Below are 17,137 nucleotides of genomic sequence, written 5' to 3' on the forward strand. Positions count from 1 at the left end.
ATTGGGAAGTGCAGCAACAGGTGTAAAGGGGTCGACCAAATTGTTTTGTCACACAAAATTTCAACCTCTGGATTTGTGCTTTTACAATGCTGCCCCTATAAATCACACAAGAACCAAGACAGATCATTCCCAACCCTTTTCTTTTTTACATGAAATGAAACCAGTACAACATAAGAATACATTTTCAATCGGATTCCTAACAGTGTAGTTACTTACCTGTAACGTAGGTTCTCCGTGGACAGCAGGATAGTCCATATGTGGCTGACTCATCCTGCTTGTCCTAGGAGAACGCAACAGTCTGTGAATACTTCTACGCTGGCAGAAAAATAAATCCGTTTTTCAGTGCAAGAGACCTGCATATTTTGTGTTTGAAAATTGGACTGCAACGCTATTGTAAGTATGAATATACTGTAATTACATAGCACAATTAACCTTCAATACAATATGTACACTCTGGAAGAAAGGCGGGAGAAAGGGGATATGACAGAGACCCAAGTAGCATAAATATGCGAGTCTCTTTCATTTGAAAGAAAGCTCCATCATGAGAGGGCATAGGATGAAGTTAATAATAATAATTTTATTCTTATAGAGGTGACAGGCTCAGGAGTAATCTAAGGAAATATTTTTTTTACAGAAAGGGTGGGTAGAAATGTGGAATAGTCTCCCGATAGAGGTGGTGAAGACATTTTGTCTAAATTCCAGAAAGCGTGGGACAGGTACTTGGGATCTCTTAGGGAAAGGAGGAGATAGTGAATGGGCAGACTGGATGGCCCATTTGGCCTTTATCTACCGTCATATTTCTATAACCATAAAGCTCTATGACCTCACAATGCAGGTATAAAGAGCTTTAACCAATAGAGAGAGGAGGAGATAGTGGATGCTGCAGATGGCCCATTTGGCCTTTATCTACCGTCATATTTCTATAACCGTAAAGCTCTATGACATCACAATGCAGGTGTAAAGAGCCTTAGCCAATAGGGAGAGGATGAGATAGTTGATGCTGCGGAAGGGCAGACTGGGTGGGCCATTTGGCCTTTATCTGCCATCATGTTTCTATAACCATAAAGCTCTATGACATCACAATCTAATCTAAACCTTAAGTTTATATACCGCATCATCTCACAATGCAGGTATAAAGAGCTTTAACCAATAGAGAGAGGAGGAGATAGTGGATGCTGCAGATGGCCCATTTGGCCTTTATCTACTGTCATATTTCTATAACCATAAAGCTCTATCACATCACAATGCAGGTGTAAAGAGCCTTAGCCAATAGGGAGAGGATGAGATAGTTGATGCTGCGGAAGGGCAGACTGGGTGGGCCATTTGGCCTTTATCTGCCATCATGTTTCTATAACCATAAAGTTCTATGACATCACAATGCAAGTGTAAAGAGTCTTAACCAATAGGGAGAGGAGGAGATAGTGGATGCTGCGGAAGGGCAGACTGAATGGGCCATTTGGCCTTTATCTGCCATCATGTTTCTATGTAATACGCAAATTCTTTTTAAATTCCACAGAGAGGCTTAGGACTAGATTACTATAACTTGGTGCCAAATTACTTCCCACAAACATGCATTCACTAGTAGTATTTTACAGGTTCCATTTTATGCAATGGGAGTTATTTACCTGCTATGCAGACTGAAAACCTACCTTCAATTCATAACCCTACTCCCAATTGCCCACTTTTCACCATCCTAGCCAGCAGATTAACCAATCCCCTAACAGTATCCCCCAACCCGGCATCCTGTTTGTCTGTTTAGAATGGGAGGAGGGTGGAAGAGAACGAACTCCAGATGAGAGATGATGCAACACCAACTTGGAAGGGGGAGCAAGAAGCAGATGACCTCAAAGAAGACACCCACAGAAGAATACCACACGAGGGGGAAGAATTGGCTAGTCGATGCCCAGAAGAAGAGAGAGCTAAGCACACCGAGGACATTGACCTGAGACCGATAAGAAAATTGAAGAAGGGAAAGTCAGCGATCCTGGTGGGAGACTCGATATTGAGGCATGTAGACAGCTACATAGCAGGAGGAAGAGAGGATCGACTGGTGACCTGCCTCCCAGGAGCGAGAACCAAGGACATCGTGGACAAAATTGAGAAGGTCTTGGAAGGAGCAGAGACGGAAGAGACCGCAGTAATGATCCACATCGGGACGAATGATGTCAGCAGGAGAGACTACAGAAGAGGCACGCTGATAGAACAGTTCAAGATTCTAGGAAGGAAACTGAAGATGAGGACCCAGAAGATAGCATTCTCAGAGATCCTACCGGTACCGAGGGCAGATGTGAAAAGGCAGGAAGAACTACAATCAATAAATGCATGGATGAGGAGATGGTGTGAGGAAGAAGGGTTCCACTTCGTGAGGAACTGGACAACGTTCTGGGGCAAGAGCAAGCTCTACAGGAGAGATGGACTGCACCTGAGCGTGGCGGGAACAAGACTTCTAGCAAACAACGTCAAGAGAGGAATAGAACAGGCTTTAAACTAAGAGAAAGGGGAAAGCCGACAGTCGACCTAGCGTCGATGATTCGGAAGAAGGTATCCCGTGAAGATACTAAGGGGAAAAAAGGCAGGGAAGAAACAAGAGACAAATTACAGGAGTCAACTAACCCAGAAGAGGAGGTTAGAAAGATTGTAGCAAAAGAGAAGACACCAAAGACTGAAGCACAGGGAAAAGAAATGAAGACGACAAAATGCCAGGATCTAAACTGCATATATACTAATGCAAGGAGTTTAAGAAACAAAATGGGGGAGCTAGAAGCCATGGCCAATGCAGAGGACATAGACATCATTGGAATCTCTGAAACGTGGTGGAATGAGGAAAACAAATGGGATACAGCACTGCCGGGGTACAAGCTCTATCGCCGGGATAGGTCAGGTCAGAAAGGAGGAGGAATAGCCCTATACGTAAAAGAAAGCATACAATCGACAAGAATGGACACAGCGGAGATGATCAACAAACTGGAATCGCTATGGGTTAAAATACCGGGTAGGAAAGGGCATGAAATAAAGATGGGCCTATACTATCGTCCACCCGGGCAAACCGGAGATAGCGATAAAGAAATGGATGCCGAGATGAAGCGAGAATGCAAAAGTGGTTACACAGTTGTTATGGGAGACTTCAACTATCCTGGGATAGACTGGAGTCTTGGAAGCTCAAGATGCGCTAGGGAGACAGAATTCCTGGAGGCTATACAAGATTGCTTCATGGAGCAGCTTGTTAGAGAACCGACGAGAGGAAATGCCACTCTGGATTTAATCCTAAATGGACTAAGGGGACCTGCAAAGGAAGTGGAAGTAGTGGGACCGTTGGGAAACAGTGATCATAATATGATCAAGTTCAAGGTTGAAGTAGGCATACCGAACGGAAAGAGAACCATAGTGACATCTTTCAACTTCAGGAAAGGAAACTATGAAGCAATGAGGGAAATGGTAAGGAAGAAACTTAGGAACACTTCCAAAAAATGGCAAACAGTAGAACATGCCTGGTCTTTTTTCAAAGACACAGTGAGCGAGGCACAAAATCTGCACATCCCCAGATTCAGAAAGGGGTGCAAAAAGGGTCGAACAAAAGACCCAGTATGGATGACTAAAATAGTGAAGGAAGCGATAGGCAATAAGAAAAATTCATTCAGGGAATGGAAAAAGGACAAAACTGAAGGGAACCAGAAGGAGCACAGGAAGTATCAAAAAGAATGTCACCGTGTGGTTCGAAAAGCCAAAAGAGAGTATGAAGAGAGGCTAGCCAGGGAGGCACGAAATTTCAAACCGTTCTTCAGATATGTTAAAGGGAAACAGCCAGCTAGGGAGGAGGTAGGACCGCTGGACGAAGGAGACAGGAAGGGAGCGGTGAAGGAGGAGAAAGAAGTCGCAGAAAGACTCAACATGTTCTTCTCGTCTGTATTTACAAACGAAGACACAACCAACATACCGGAACCTGAACAAATATTCAATGGAAATCAAGCAGAAAAATTAACATCCATGGAAGTGAGCCTTGATGATGTACACAGGCAGATAGAAAAACTTAAAACTGACAAATCCCCGGGTCCGGACGGAATCCATCCCAGGGTTCTGAAGGAATTAAAGGAGGAGATAGCGGAACTAATGCAGCAAATTTGCAACCTATCCTTGAAAACAGGCATGATCCCGGAGGATTGGAAGATAGCCAATGTCACGCCCATCTTTAAAAAGGGATCAAGAGGTGACCCGGGAAACTACAGACCAGTGAGTTTGACTTCGGTTCCGGGGAAACTGACGGAAGCACTGATTAAAGAACACATCGATGAACATCTGGAAAGAAACGAACTTTTGAAAACAACCCAACATGGTTTCTGCAGGGGGAGATCGTGCCTAACGAACTTATTGCACTTCTTCGAAGGAATTAACAAACGGATGGACAGAGGAGACCCCATAGACATCATATACCTTGATTTCCAAAAAGCCTTTGACAAGGTGCCTCACGAACGTCTACTCCGGAAACTGAAGAACCATGGAGTGGACGGAGACGTACATAGATGGATCAGAAACTGGTTGGCGGGTAGGAAACAGAGGGTAGGGGTGAAGGGCCACTACTCGGACTGGATGGGGGTCACGAGTGGTGTTCCGCAGGGCTCAGTGCTCGGGCCGCTGCTATTTAATATATTCATAAATGATCTAGAAACAGGCACGAAGTGTGAGATAATAAAATTTGCGGACGATACAAAACTATTTAGTGGAGCTGGGACTAAAGAGGAATGCGAAGAATTGCAAAGGAACTTGAACAAATTGGGGGAATGGGCGGCGAGATGGCAGATGAAGTTCAACGTTGAGAAATGTAAAGTATTGCATGTTGGAAACAGAAACCCGAGGTACAACTATACGATGGGAGGGATATTATTGAATGAGAGCAACCAAGAAAGGGACTTGGGGGTAATGGTGGACATGACAATGAAGCCGACGGCACAGTGCGCAACAGCCGCTAAGAAAGCAAATAGAATGCTAGGCATAATCAAGAAGGGTATTACAACAAGGACAAAAGAAGTTATCCTGCCATTGTATCGGGCGATGGTGCGCCCGCATCTGGAATACTGCGTCCAATATTGGTCTCCGTACCTTAGGAAGGATATGGCGTTACTCGAGAGGGTTCAGAGGAGAGCGACACGCTTGATAAAAGGGATGGAAAACCTCTCATACGCTGAGAGATTGGAGAAACTGGGTCTCTTTTCCCTGGAGAAGAGGAGACTTAGAGGGGATATGATAGAGACTTATAAGATCATGAAGGGCATAGAGAGAGTAGAGAAGGACAGATTCTTCAAACTTTCGAAAAATAAAAGAACAAGAGGACACTTGGAAAAGTTGAAAGGGGACAGATTTAAAACGAATGCTAGGAAGTTCTTCTTTACCCAACGAGTGGTGGACACCTGGAATGCGCTTCCAGAGGGAGTAATAGGGCAGAGTACAGTACAGGGGTTTAAGAAAGGATTGGACAATTTCCTGCTGGAAAAGGGGATAGAGGGGTATAAATAGAGGATTACTGCACAGGTCCTGGACCTGTTGGGCCGCCGCGTGAGCGGACTGCTGGGCATGATGGACCTCAGGTCTGACCCAGCAGAGGCATTGCTTATGTTCTTATGTTCTTAATGTAAGCTCTCTCAAAGAGGGACCGTCTCATTTGTGAATCTGTACGCCCCCACCTGGAATACTGCGTCTAGCACTGGTGTTGTACATGAAGAAGGACACGGTACTTCTTGAGAGGGTCCAGAGAAGAGCGACTAAAATGGTTAAGGGACTAGAGGAGTTGCCGTACAGTGAGAGATTAGAGAAACTGGGCCTCTTCTCCCTTGAAAAGAGGAGACTGAGAGGGGACACGATCGAAACATTCAAGATAATGAAGTGAATAGACTTAGTAGATAAAGACAGGTTGTTCACCCTCTCCAAGGTAGAGAGAACGAGAGGGCACTCTCTAAAGTTGAAAGGGGATAGATTCCATATGAACGCAAGGAAGTTCTTCTTCACCAAGAGAGTGATAGAAAACTGGAACGCTCTCCCGGAGGCTGTTATAGGGGAAAATGCCCTCCAGGGATTCAAGACAAAGTTGGACAAGTTCCTGCTAAAGTGGAACGTACGCAGGTGAGGCCAGTCTCAGTTAGGGCACCGGTCTTTGACTTAAGGGCCGCTGCGGGAGAGGACTGCTGGGCACGATGGACCACTAGTCTGACTCAGCAGCGAAAATTCTTACGTTCTTATGTTCTCTGCATACATCTGGTAGCTTGCTAGAAATAATGAATAGTAGCACCAGCTGGCTTTCAGGCAGTTCAAGCTTCAATAACTTGGAACATGTTGATTTAGAAGCATTAACTCTGTTTTTAGCAGTGTAAAAGGTGCCTGATCTTTTCAAAATGCATATCAGATGTTTGGAAACTTCTGGTTTGTATTCCTCAGAATACATTACAAATGTCCTTGTCTCGCCTTTAAAATCTTACTCGGCATCTGTCCTTGGAGCTCCAAAAACTATGGGCTGGTTATTAACTATGCAAAAACTTGAATCAGGGGTAGGCAATTCCGGTCCTCGAGAGCCGGAGCCAGGTCAGGTTTTCAGGATCTCCACCATGAATGTGTACGAGATGGATTTGCACGCACTGCCTCCTTGAGAGGCAAATCTATCTCATGCATATTTATTGGGGATATCTTGAAAACCTGACCTGGCTCCGGCTCTCGAGGACCGGAATGGCCTACCCCTGACTTAAATGATCCTTTCCGTCTCTGAAAGGCATAGGGCTCCTTTTACAAAGGTGCGCTAGCGGTTTTATCGCACGCACCGGATTAGCGCGCGCTAACTGAAAATCTACCGCCTGCTCAAAAGGCGGCGGTGGCGCCTAGCGTGCGTGGCAATTTAGCACGCGCTATTCCACACGTTAAGGCCCTAGCGCACCTTTGTAAAAGGAGCCCATAGTTTCTATTGGGGAAGTCTCTTTTCTTGAAATTAACTGCGCTATGGATTATCCCTTTGTACATCAAATCTTCCATAAACACTTAAAAACTTGGGGGTCCTTTTACTAAGGCGTGCAAAAATGGCTAACGTGCCTTAGTAAAAGGACCCTTTGGTTATTCTGTTCAAATTTTCTTGTATTTGTTATAAATCAGTTTCGGGTTTATTACCAGGTTATCTTGTGTTTCATTTTTCTTCGAGTCACGCCAAAAAGACCCCACGTAGCGTGCATTTGTTTTCATATCCCTCCATAAAAACCTGTCGTTATAAGAAGTTCCTCGAGAGAACCCTCTCATTTCAAGCCGCTAAATTGAATGTATGGCTTAGAAAAATGATGTTCGAGGTCTCTTCCTATCTTGATTTTAGAAAATTGTTAAAGACTCAGCTCTTTGATAGGCTGGTTTCTTAATGCATTCTGCTTTGTTTTTTCAATCAAGTTCCTTATATTCAACTTGATGTATTTTATCTGTTCTTCTTTCCTTGCCATTATATTGTAAATGCTTTCTGTCTTTATCCGTTTTTAAGTCTATTATTCTAATTTGTATTTTATCAGTATCCCCTGTATTAGCTCACCTTGTTGTGAACTGCCTAGAACTTTTTCGGTATGGTGGTATATAAGAATAAAATTATTATTATTATTCACCAAACTGTAAATTTTTCCTCTTTGCTGTCTCTTCCCTTACATTTCTTACTGTGAACCGAGTCGAGCTTTATTTTTGTATAGACGATACGCTCTATAAATTCAAGCTTGAGCTTAGTGCGGTTTAATTTAACTCACCTGCTGTTGCAACGACACCGTGTAGGAAAGAAATTCCGCAGAGTAACACAAAGTATGACATCACGGGCCCTGTACAAACCTTTTACCTATAGAAAGAATCCAGGGTCGAGTGATTCTGCTCTGAGAAGGGTATTAGAGGTGGTCTATCTAAAGATTAACTAGCTGCAGTCAAAGTAAACAGAAGATAAGATTAAAAAAAAAAAAAAAAAAAAAAGTTTGATCAACAAGGACAAGCACTAAGGATGAGTCATTCTTTGGTTCTTTGTAGCTTGTAGAAAAGCCAGACAGTTCCGGGCTTTTCTTTGTGTGGGAAATAAAACAGAGGGGGAAGGCTTTTATGATTTTATAGCTGCAGAGAGAACGCGGATTGTTATTGCAGTGGAAGTCAAAAAGAGCAGGAGGAAAGCACCGGGATGACAATTAAAATTGGATTCTAACAGTAGAAAGAAGTAGATAAAAAGCCAGCGACGGTTAGCATTTTTTTGTAGCTGTTGCTGGCATTATTTCCAGACGTTCAATGCCAGATCATGAACCCAGTGGCGTAGCGAGGGTGAGAGGCTCCCGGGGCGCTGGTGTCCCTCTCCCGCTCGCCATGCGCACCCCTTCCCTTCCCCCCCTACCTTTAGCTGAAGTTGCTGCTCGCGGCAATCAACGGCGCGCTCCTCATGACCCCGTCGGCTCTCCCTCTGACGTCACTTGCTACGCGCAGCACCCGGAAGTGATGTCAGCGGGAGGGCCGACGGGATGGCAAAGAGCACGCTGTTGACCGCCATGAACAACTTCAACTAGAGGTACGGGGGAAGGGGGGGCATGTGTGGAGGGGGAAATAGGAAGAGGCGGGGGCAGGGAGGAGGAGGGTGTTGGTGCCCCCCGCCACTGCATGTGCAGACATCAGCATTGAATACCTGGGTTTATGTTTCATGTTTATTAAAGTTTGATGCAAACGCTTACAATATTAGTTTCAAAGCGAATTCAGGGTAAGAAAAGACACAGAATTATATGTACGAGGACAAATTCTGAGGACAGACATACAGAGACAGAAGGAAAAAGGGTAGAACGACAATCTTTTAGAAAAAGCAACAATGAAGGATAAAATAGGGCTAGATTCACTAACCTGCCCGACCAGGTCCGACAAATTCACCAAACTGTAACATGCAGATGGGGGTGATCAGAGGAACGCCCCCATCTGCCAGCACGGATCGCTCTATAGCGATCCCTATGCATGCGCTGGATCTCCGGCCCGGCACTTTTTATTTTCTTTCTTTTTTTACAGCCCGTGGTTTTAACCCGCTTAAAGCCTGTGGGTTAAAACCACAGGCTTACACTGCGGGGCAGGGCGGGAGAGTCGGGGCAGGCAGGAAGATTGGAGAAGCAGGAGATCGGGGCCGACAGGGCTGAGAGCAGGGCGGCAGAAGGCAGTCGGAAAGGGCTTCAGCGACTGGTCCTCAGCAGTCGCTTTTTGGGTTGAATCGGCAAATTTGTTCAGTGAATCGCGTCCCTGTCTACTTTGCATGCAGTTCCCCTCATTTGCATGTGCGGATCGGAATCGGATCGCAAAACAGGTTAGTGAATACTGCAGGAGGGAAATCGGGTCGCAAGGGGCTCGCAAACCAATCACTAGGTCGAGGAAGAAAAAAAGAATAGAACGTTTGAAATCAATAAATCCAAAGGATATCTGCCGTAATGTTATCAAAGACAAAAAGATTTAGTTATCAAAGGCATCTTTGTAAAGAGAGGTTTTTAATGAACTTTTAAACCTGACTAGTATAGATTCTTCTCTAATTCATCCAGGGAGTGATTTCCACAAATGTGGAGCGACGACCGAAAAAACATCGGCCCGTCTCGTGCTGATAATCTTTATGGAAGGTACAGAGAGGAGATTTTGATCAGATGAACGCAGGCATCGGGAGAGGGTGAACATAAGACTAGTCTTACTGGGTCAGACCAATGGTACATCAAGCCCAGTAGCCCGTTCTCACGGTGGCCAATCCAGGTCACTAGTACCTGGCCAAAACCCAAAGAGCAGCAACATTCCATACAGAATCTCAAAGAATAGCAAGATTCCGGAATCCCAGAGAGTAACAAGATTCTAGAATCCAAAAGAGTAGCAACATTCCATACAGAATCTCAAAGAATAGCAAGATTCTAGAATCCCAAAGAGTAACAACATTCCATACAGAATCTCACGAGGCAGACCGCGGCGGCGTTCAAACTTGCTCTTACTTGTTTTTTTTCTTGTACTTACAGGGCAGGATCGGGAGGCAGAAGGGAGGAAGCCAGGGCTGAGAAGGCTGGGAGGAGAGACGCAAGGGCAGCCAGGAAGGGAGGAAGGCTGATCGGGGTAGCGGCGAGAGATAGCTCCGTCCACCCCCACCGCGTCAGAGGTCGCTTCAGTGCCCAGGCTCCCCCTTAAAAGGGGGCGAGCCAACGGCGCGCGGCCGTTCGGCGAACGGCAAAGGTGCTCGCCTTAGCGAGGGCGCCTTTGCGAAGGAGCCGAGAGAAGGAGCCAGGAGTTCAGGCTGCTCAGCAGCAAATTCAATCTTCAATCTTCTTAAATAACTTCTAAAAAAAAAAAAAAAAATCCTTTCTTCTATACTCATTATTTTTTTTCTCTCTCTATTTCTCCACCTAGCTACACGTCAGGCACACTCCAGCACACCAAGGAACTTTAAATCACAAGGAAGGAATAATGGAGGCAGCAGAAGGCCAGCGAAGCTTTCCAGTATACTGCATTGATTGTCACATGTATGACTACCTCCCTTCCGGGAGGCAGGCCTACATATGCAGTTGATGTCAGGAACTGGCTAGTCTTAAGAAGGAGGTCGGGAGACTGCAGATCAAAGTACAAGAGCTAGAAGGACTCCGCTCCATAGAGGAACCAAGGGAATATGAACCAACTGAGGACACCACCAGAGAATACCACATCAACGAACAGGTCAGAGAGCTCGAAAGATTCATCGAGGAGGCCTGCAAGATGGTAGAAACACAGGATCACCCGCTCCTCAGAAGGGAACAAACAGATGGAGGACAGGACCCGCTAGGAGCCACCGGGACCCACCAGGAGCCGAGGGAGAGGAACCTTGCGGAGGAACCAATCAGGAGAAAGAAGGATTGGAGGACCCAATCATCGACACAGACCTGAGACCCAGGAGGAAGCTGAGGAGAGGAAAATCTGCTATCGTGGTGGGAGACTCAATCCTGAGAGAGGTGGACAGTCACATAGCGGGAGGCAGAACGGATCGCCTGGTGACATGTCTCTCAGGGGCGAGGACAAAGGACATCTCCGACAGAATCGAGAGAATCATGGAGGGAGCTGAGACAGAGGAAACAGCAGTGATAATCCACGTCGGAACCAATGACGTCAGCAGAAGGAATTTCAACATGACTACACTGACCGAGCAGTTCAAGATCCTGGGGAGAAAGCTGAAGCTGAGGACAGGGAAGATAGCCTTTTCAGAGATCCTGCCAGTACCAAGGGCAGATGTGAGGAGGCGGACCGAGCTGCAAGCAACAAATGGATGGCTGAGGCGATGGTGTGATGAGGAGGGTTTCCTCTTTGTACGGAACTGGTCAACCTTCCTGGGGAAAAACAAGCTCTACAGGAGAGACGGACTGCATTTGAGCACGGCTGGGACGAGGATGCTGGCACGTAACATCCAGACCTGCATAGACATGACTTTAAACTGATAACAAGGGGAAAGCCGAGAGTCGATCTGACCTCGACACATCGGACCACAGTATCAAGCAAGGATACTGAAACAGGAAATGGAGATAGTGGACTAGAGACAAAATGGACACTTTATGGTCATAAGAACATAAGAACATAAGCAGTGCCTCTGCCGGGTCAGACCATAGGTCCATCCTGCCCAGCAGTCCGCTCCCGCGGCGGCCCAAACAGGTCACGACCTGTCTGAATCACCAGAAGGGGCTCCCTTGCCACCTTGGTTTTTCATTGAAGTCCTATCTTCCCATCGTAGTCCTAACCCTCCGGTCTTGCACATGCACGACCTGTTGGGTTTCTATACTTATTACCTGGTTAGCTTTCTATACCTGTGTTACATCCCAGCACCTCTCTCAGTATCCCACGATCCCTTTATCCCTCAGGAATCCGTCCAATCCCTGTTTGAATCCCTGTACCGTACTCTGCCTGATCACTTCCTCCGGTAGCGCATTCCAAGTGTCCACGACCCTTTGATGCAGTACAGGGACCAGAGAGGCATTTAGAGCTAAAGAGCAAGACAAGGAGGACACAGCCGGAACCAGAGGGCTATCAAAGAACAAAGAAACGGGCAGAGGACGGGATAGACACACCACAGGAGGCAGCCCGTGAGGAGACCAGCAGGAGCATCAAATCAAGAGTAGACCCAAAAGGAAAGGTAACTAACCAGGACTTAAATTGCCTATATACAAATGCTAGGAGCCTAAGGACTAAAATGGGGGAGCTAGAAGTTATAGCCAGAAGTAAGGACCTAGACATAATAGGAATCACAGAGACATGGTGGTCAGAGGACAACAAATGGGATGTGGCCCTGCCAGGGTACAAACTCTACAGGAGGGACAGGGCACACAAGAAGGGGGGAGGAATAGCACTGTATATAAAAGACTCCATTCCTTCATCCAGAACAGAAACAACAATAAGGGCAGAAAGTCTGGAGTCATTATGGGTTAAGCTGACAGGAGGGGAAGGAGCTGACATCAAATTGGGACTGTATTATCGCCCACCAGGACAGCCAGAAGCAAACGACCTGCACCTGGAGGCCGAACTGAGGCAGGTGTGCAAAAGTGGAAGGGTGGTGGTTATGGGGGATTTCAACTATCCGGGAATAGACTGGGACATTGGACACTCAAATTGCACGAAAGAAACTAAATTCCTAGAGGCGGTAAGGGACTGTTTCATGGAGCAGCTGGTCACGGAACCAACGCGAGGGGAGGCCACTCTAGACCTAATCCTCAACGGGCTGGAGGGACCCGCAAAGGAACTGGTGGTACTAGCACCATTAGGAAACAGCGATCACAACATGATACAGTACAAATTAAACATGGGAACATCAAAGGTGAAAAGAACCACAACGACAGCACTCAACTTCAGAAAAGGAAACTACAAGGACATGAGGAAAATGGTAGGAAAAAAGCTCAGCAGCAGCTCAGGGAAGGTGAAGACTGTAAAGGAAGCCTGGACACTGCTCGAGGCACAAGACCTGTGCGTCCCAAGGTTCAGGAAAGGGTGCAAAAAAAATCGAACTAGAAACCCAGCATGGATAACAACTGCAGTAAATAAGGCGATAAGCAACAAGAAATCATCCTTCAAGAAATGGAAAAAGGAACCAACAAAGGAAAACCAGGAAGAGCACAAAAGACACCAGAAAGAATGCCATCAAGAAGTCAGGAAGGCAAAGAGAGAATATGAGGAAAGACTGGCAGGAGAAGCAAGAAACTTCAAACCCTTCTTCAGGTATGTGAAAGGGAAACAACCAGCCAGAGAGGAAGTGGGACCACTGGACGACGGAGACAGGAAAGGAGCGATAAAGGAGGAAAAAGAGATAGCTGAAAGGTTAAACAAATTCTTCTCGTCAGTCTTCACCAGAGAGGACACATCCAATATCCCGGAACCCGAGGTGATTATAAACGGAGAACACGACGAAAGGCTGACACAACTAGAGGTAAGCAAAGAGGATGTCCTCAGACAGATAGACAGACTGAAGAGCGACAAATCACCAGGCCCGGACGGCATCCACCCAAGGGTACTAAAAGAACTGAGAAACGAAATAGCAGAGACACTTCGCCAAATATGTAACCTCTCCCTAACAACTGGGGAGATCCCAGAGGACTGGAAAATAGCAAATGTCACACCCATCTTTAAGAAGGGATCAAGGGGTAACCCGGGGAACTACAGGCCTGTGAGCTTGACCTCGGTTCCAGGAAAGATGATGGAAGCAATGGTAAAGGACACATTCTGCGAACACATAGAAAACAATGGACAACTGAAGGCGAGCCAGCATGGCTTCTGCAAGGGAAGGTCGTGCCTCACGAACTTGCTGTACTTCTTTGAGGGAATAAACAGCCAGATGGATAAGGGGGAATCCATAGACATCATTTACCTTGACTTCCAAAAAGCCTTCGACAAGGTACCTCACGAACGGCTACTAAAAAAGCTGTGGAACCACGGGGTGCAAGGGGATATCTACCGATGGATCAAACACTGGTTGGCAGGCAGGAAACAGAGGGTTGGTGTAAAGGGCCAATACTCAGACTGGCAATGGGTCACGAGTGGAGTTCCACAGGGGTCGGTGCTGGGACCTCTACTGTTCAATATATTTATTAACGATCTGGAGACGGGGACAAAATGTGAGGTTATCAAATTTGCTGATGACACCAAACTCTGCAGCAGGGTTAGAAACACGGAAGACTGTGAAGACCTGCAAAGGGACCTAACGAGACTGGAAGACTGGGCAAAAAAGTGGCAAATGAGTTTTAACGTAGAGAAATGCAAGGTCATGCATGTAGGGAAAAAGAACCCGATGTTCAGCTACAAAATGGGGGGAACACTGCTAGGGGTGAGTAACCTGGAAAGGGACCTGGGGGTGATGGTCGACACATCACTGAAACCATTGGCGCAATGTGCAACAGCCTCAAAGAAAGCAAACAGAATGCTGGGCATCATCAAAAAGGGTATCACAACCCGGACGAAGGAAGTCATCATGCCGTTGTATCGCGCAATGGTGCGCCCGCACCTGGAGTACTGTGTTGAATACTGGTCGCCGTACCTCAAGAAGGACATGGCGGTACTCGAGGGAGTGCAGAGGAGGGCGACTAAGCTGATAAAAGGTATGGAAAATTTTTCATACGCTGACAGGTTAAAAATGCTGGGGCTGTTCTCCCTGGAGAAGAGGAGAATTAGAGGGGACATGATAGAAACCTTCAAAATCCTAAAGGGCATAGAGAAAGTGAATAAGGACAGATTCTTCAAACTGTGGGGAGCCACAAGCACTAGGGGTCACTCGGAGAAATTGAAAGGGGACAGGTTTAGAACAAATGCTAGAAAATTCTTTTTTACCCAGAGGGTGGTGGACACATGGAACGCGCTTCCGGAGGATGTGATAGTCCAGAACTCTGTACAGGGGTTCAAGGAGGGTTTGGATAGGTTCCTGGAAGACAAAGGGATAGAGGGGTACAGATAGAACTTGAGGTAGGTTATAGAAGTGGTCAGAAATCACTTCATAGGTCGCGGACCTGATGGGCCACCGCGGGAGTGGACCGCTGGGCGGGATGGACCTCTGGTCTGACCCAGTGGAGGCAACTCTTATGTTCTTATGTTCTTATGTTCAAAGAATAGCAAGATTCCAGAATCCCAGAGTGTAACAAGATTCTAGAACCCCAAAGAGTAGCAACATTCCATATAGAATCCCAAAGAATAGCAAGATTCCGGAATCCCAGAGAGTAACAAGGTTCTAGAATCCCAAAGAGTAGAAGCATTCCATGCTACCGATCCAGGGCAAGCAGTGGCTTCCCCCCATGTCTTTCTCAATAACAGACTGTGGACTTTTCTTCTAGAAACTTGTCCAAAACTTTCTTAAAACCAGCTACACTATCCGCTATCTATGAAAGTGGGAAGATTAGACTGGTGGATCTTGAATGATAATAAAGCAATTTTGTACGTTAAACGGTGGGACTTTGGGAGCCAGTGTGCGTTTTTAAAAAGTGGTCTTACATGATCCTATTTTATTGAGTTTGTTATGATTTTTATTGCGGTATTTTGGATTAATTGTAGTCAGCTATTTCTTATGCACTTAACCAGTGGCGTAGAAAGGGGGGTGGGGGGGGGTGAGGGGGGCAGTCTGCCCCAGGCACCATCTTTCTCATAGTGCCCCCTCCCACGCCTCCCTCTGCTGCACGCACACCTCTTTCCTTCCCCTGTACCTTTTTAACTTGGGCGCGAGCAGCCACCAATTTACCGCTCGCGTCGGCTTCGGCGCTCCCTGTGGCATCACTTCCGGGTTCCGCACCTAGGAAGTGATGTCAGAGAGAGAGAGCTGAAGCCAACGCGGGCAGTAAGTTGGTGGCTGCTCACGCCCAAGTTAAAAAGGTACAGGGGAAGGAAAGAGGTGTGCGTGCAGCGGGAGGGGGAAGGGCACCATCGCCCCGGGCGCTGCTGACCCTCGCTGTGCCACTGCACTTAACCGCCTAAGCAACACTGCATAACAATAGGACTGTGTTGTATGTGGTCCAATTTGGCCTCTTAACTGAAGTGGTTAAGTGCTGACTTCAGCTCTACCACTGGCACTCACATTCGCTTACATGCTCGCCCGAACTTGCAAACGCGGACCAAAACCTGGTCACAGCTTTATTTTAAACTCCAAAAACCAGACCAGCTCTCTATTCTCCAGACACCTGAAGGGTTTCGGGCTAACTGAACCCCTTATGCCAAATATTGGTTTGGATGTTACAAGCAGAGTGTTACATCAGTAAGTGGGAACTCGTGTGAAAGGTTTTGTCCGAGTTCACCAGGGTTCAACACCGCCAAATGCACAAACGTGCTTGGCAGACATTACCCACTCACATCATTTTAAAACACTCTGTGGTCTAATCTAAAAATCTATAATTCGTAGTGCAAAAATTTTTTTTTATCTGCTTTTTTGCTTTTTCTCTTTAAGCTATAAATTAATGCAAGAATTGTTATCAATTGCCCAAAAGCCCTGGTGTCTATATAGTGTGGAGAATTGAATTTAAATAGGATTCAATTCAACAACACTTTTAAATGACATTGGTGAAAAGCTCCCGAGAAGTATAAATCCTGGTGAATTTTAAACCCTTAATAAATTTGGCTGAAAAACAGGAACTTATCTGCAAACCGCTGTTTTGTTTTTTCATGTGGGGTGCCAGCTGATTGCCCTACAAAGCCCAGTTTCGCGTCCTTCATCAGGGGCATCTCCCAAAGCAGTACGGATCAAAAGCTGGTTCTCCGCAGTGCAGTTACACTGCAATTACACTGCAAATAAAAGCAAGAGTGTTTAAACCTTATGGAACACTCCCCAGCCCCCTCACTCCAGTTGAAAGTAATCCTCCTATTCCCAATGGGTCCACCCTTCTAACATCATAGATTCTCTCTCCAACGCTAGCTCAATCCTGCAGCAAAGGGAGACACGCTCCACCCCCTAGTGGACCGGCTCAACTCAAAACTCCGCGGGGGGGGGGAGGGAACCATTCTAATTTCCTAAAACAGCTTTATTTTAACATCAACCAATCAAAATTCATCTTAACTCTAACACTGAAATCTAACCACTACTCACCATCAACCCTTCTTACACAGGTAATGAGGCTTTAGGCACCTGAGCCAATCAGGGCCTTAGGCCCTGCCCAGTGCATCCCAGGATGCATCAGGAAGGGGAAGG

The 17,137-nt window shown here is 46.4% G+C and overlaps 1 protein-coding gene across 2 annotated transcripts in view; it reads right to left on the reverse strand.

Annotated features, from left to right (window-relative positions):
- APOH (apolipoprotein H) overlaps positions 1 to 7,844 on the reverse strand; it is a 39,031-nt gene extending 31,187 nt beyond the window's left edge. For both annotated transcript variants that reach the window (XM_033962224.1, XM_033962223.1), the window contains exon 1: positions 7,749 to 7,844. In XM_033962224.1, the coding sequence (XP_033818115.1) occupies positions 7,749 to 7,809 (61 nt within the window). In that variant the 5' untranslated portion in view covers positions 7,810 to 7,844. The remainder of the gene's footprint in view (positions 1 to 7,748) is intronic.
- Positions 7,845 to 17,137: the final 9,293 nt, after the last annotated feature.

Source organism: Geotrypetes seraphini, chromosome 10, assembly GCF_902459505.1.
Source record: "Geotrypetes seraphini chromosome 10, aGeoSer1.1, whole genome shotgun sequence".
In the NCBI taxonomy this organism is placed as follows: Eukaryota; Metazoa; Chordata; class Amphibia; order Gymnophiona; family Dermophiidae; genus Geotrypetes; species Geotrypetes seraphini.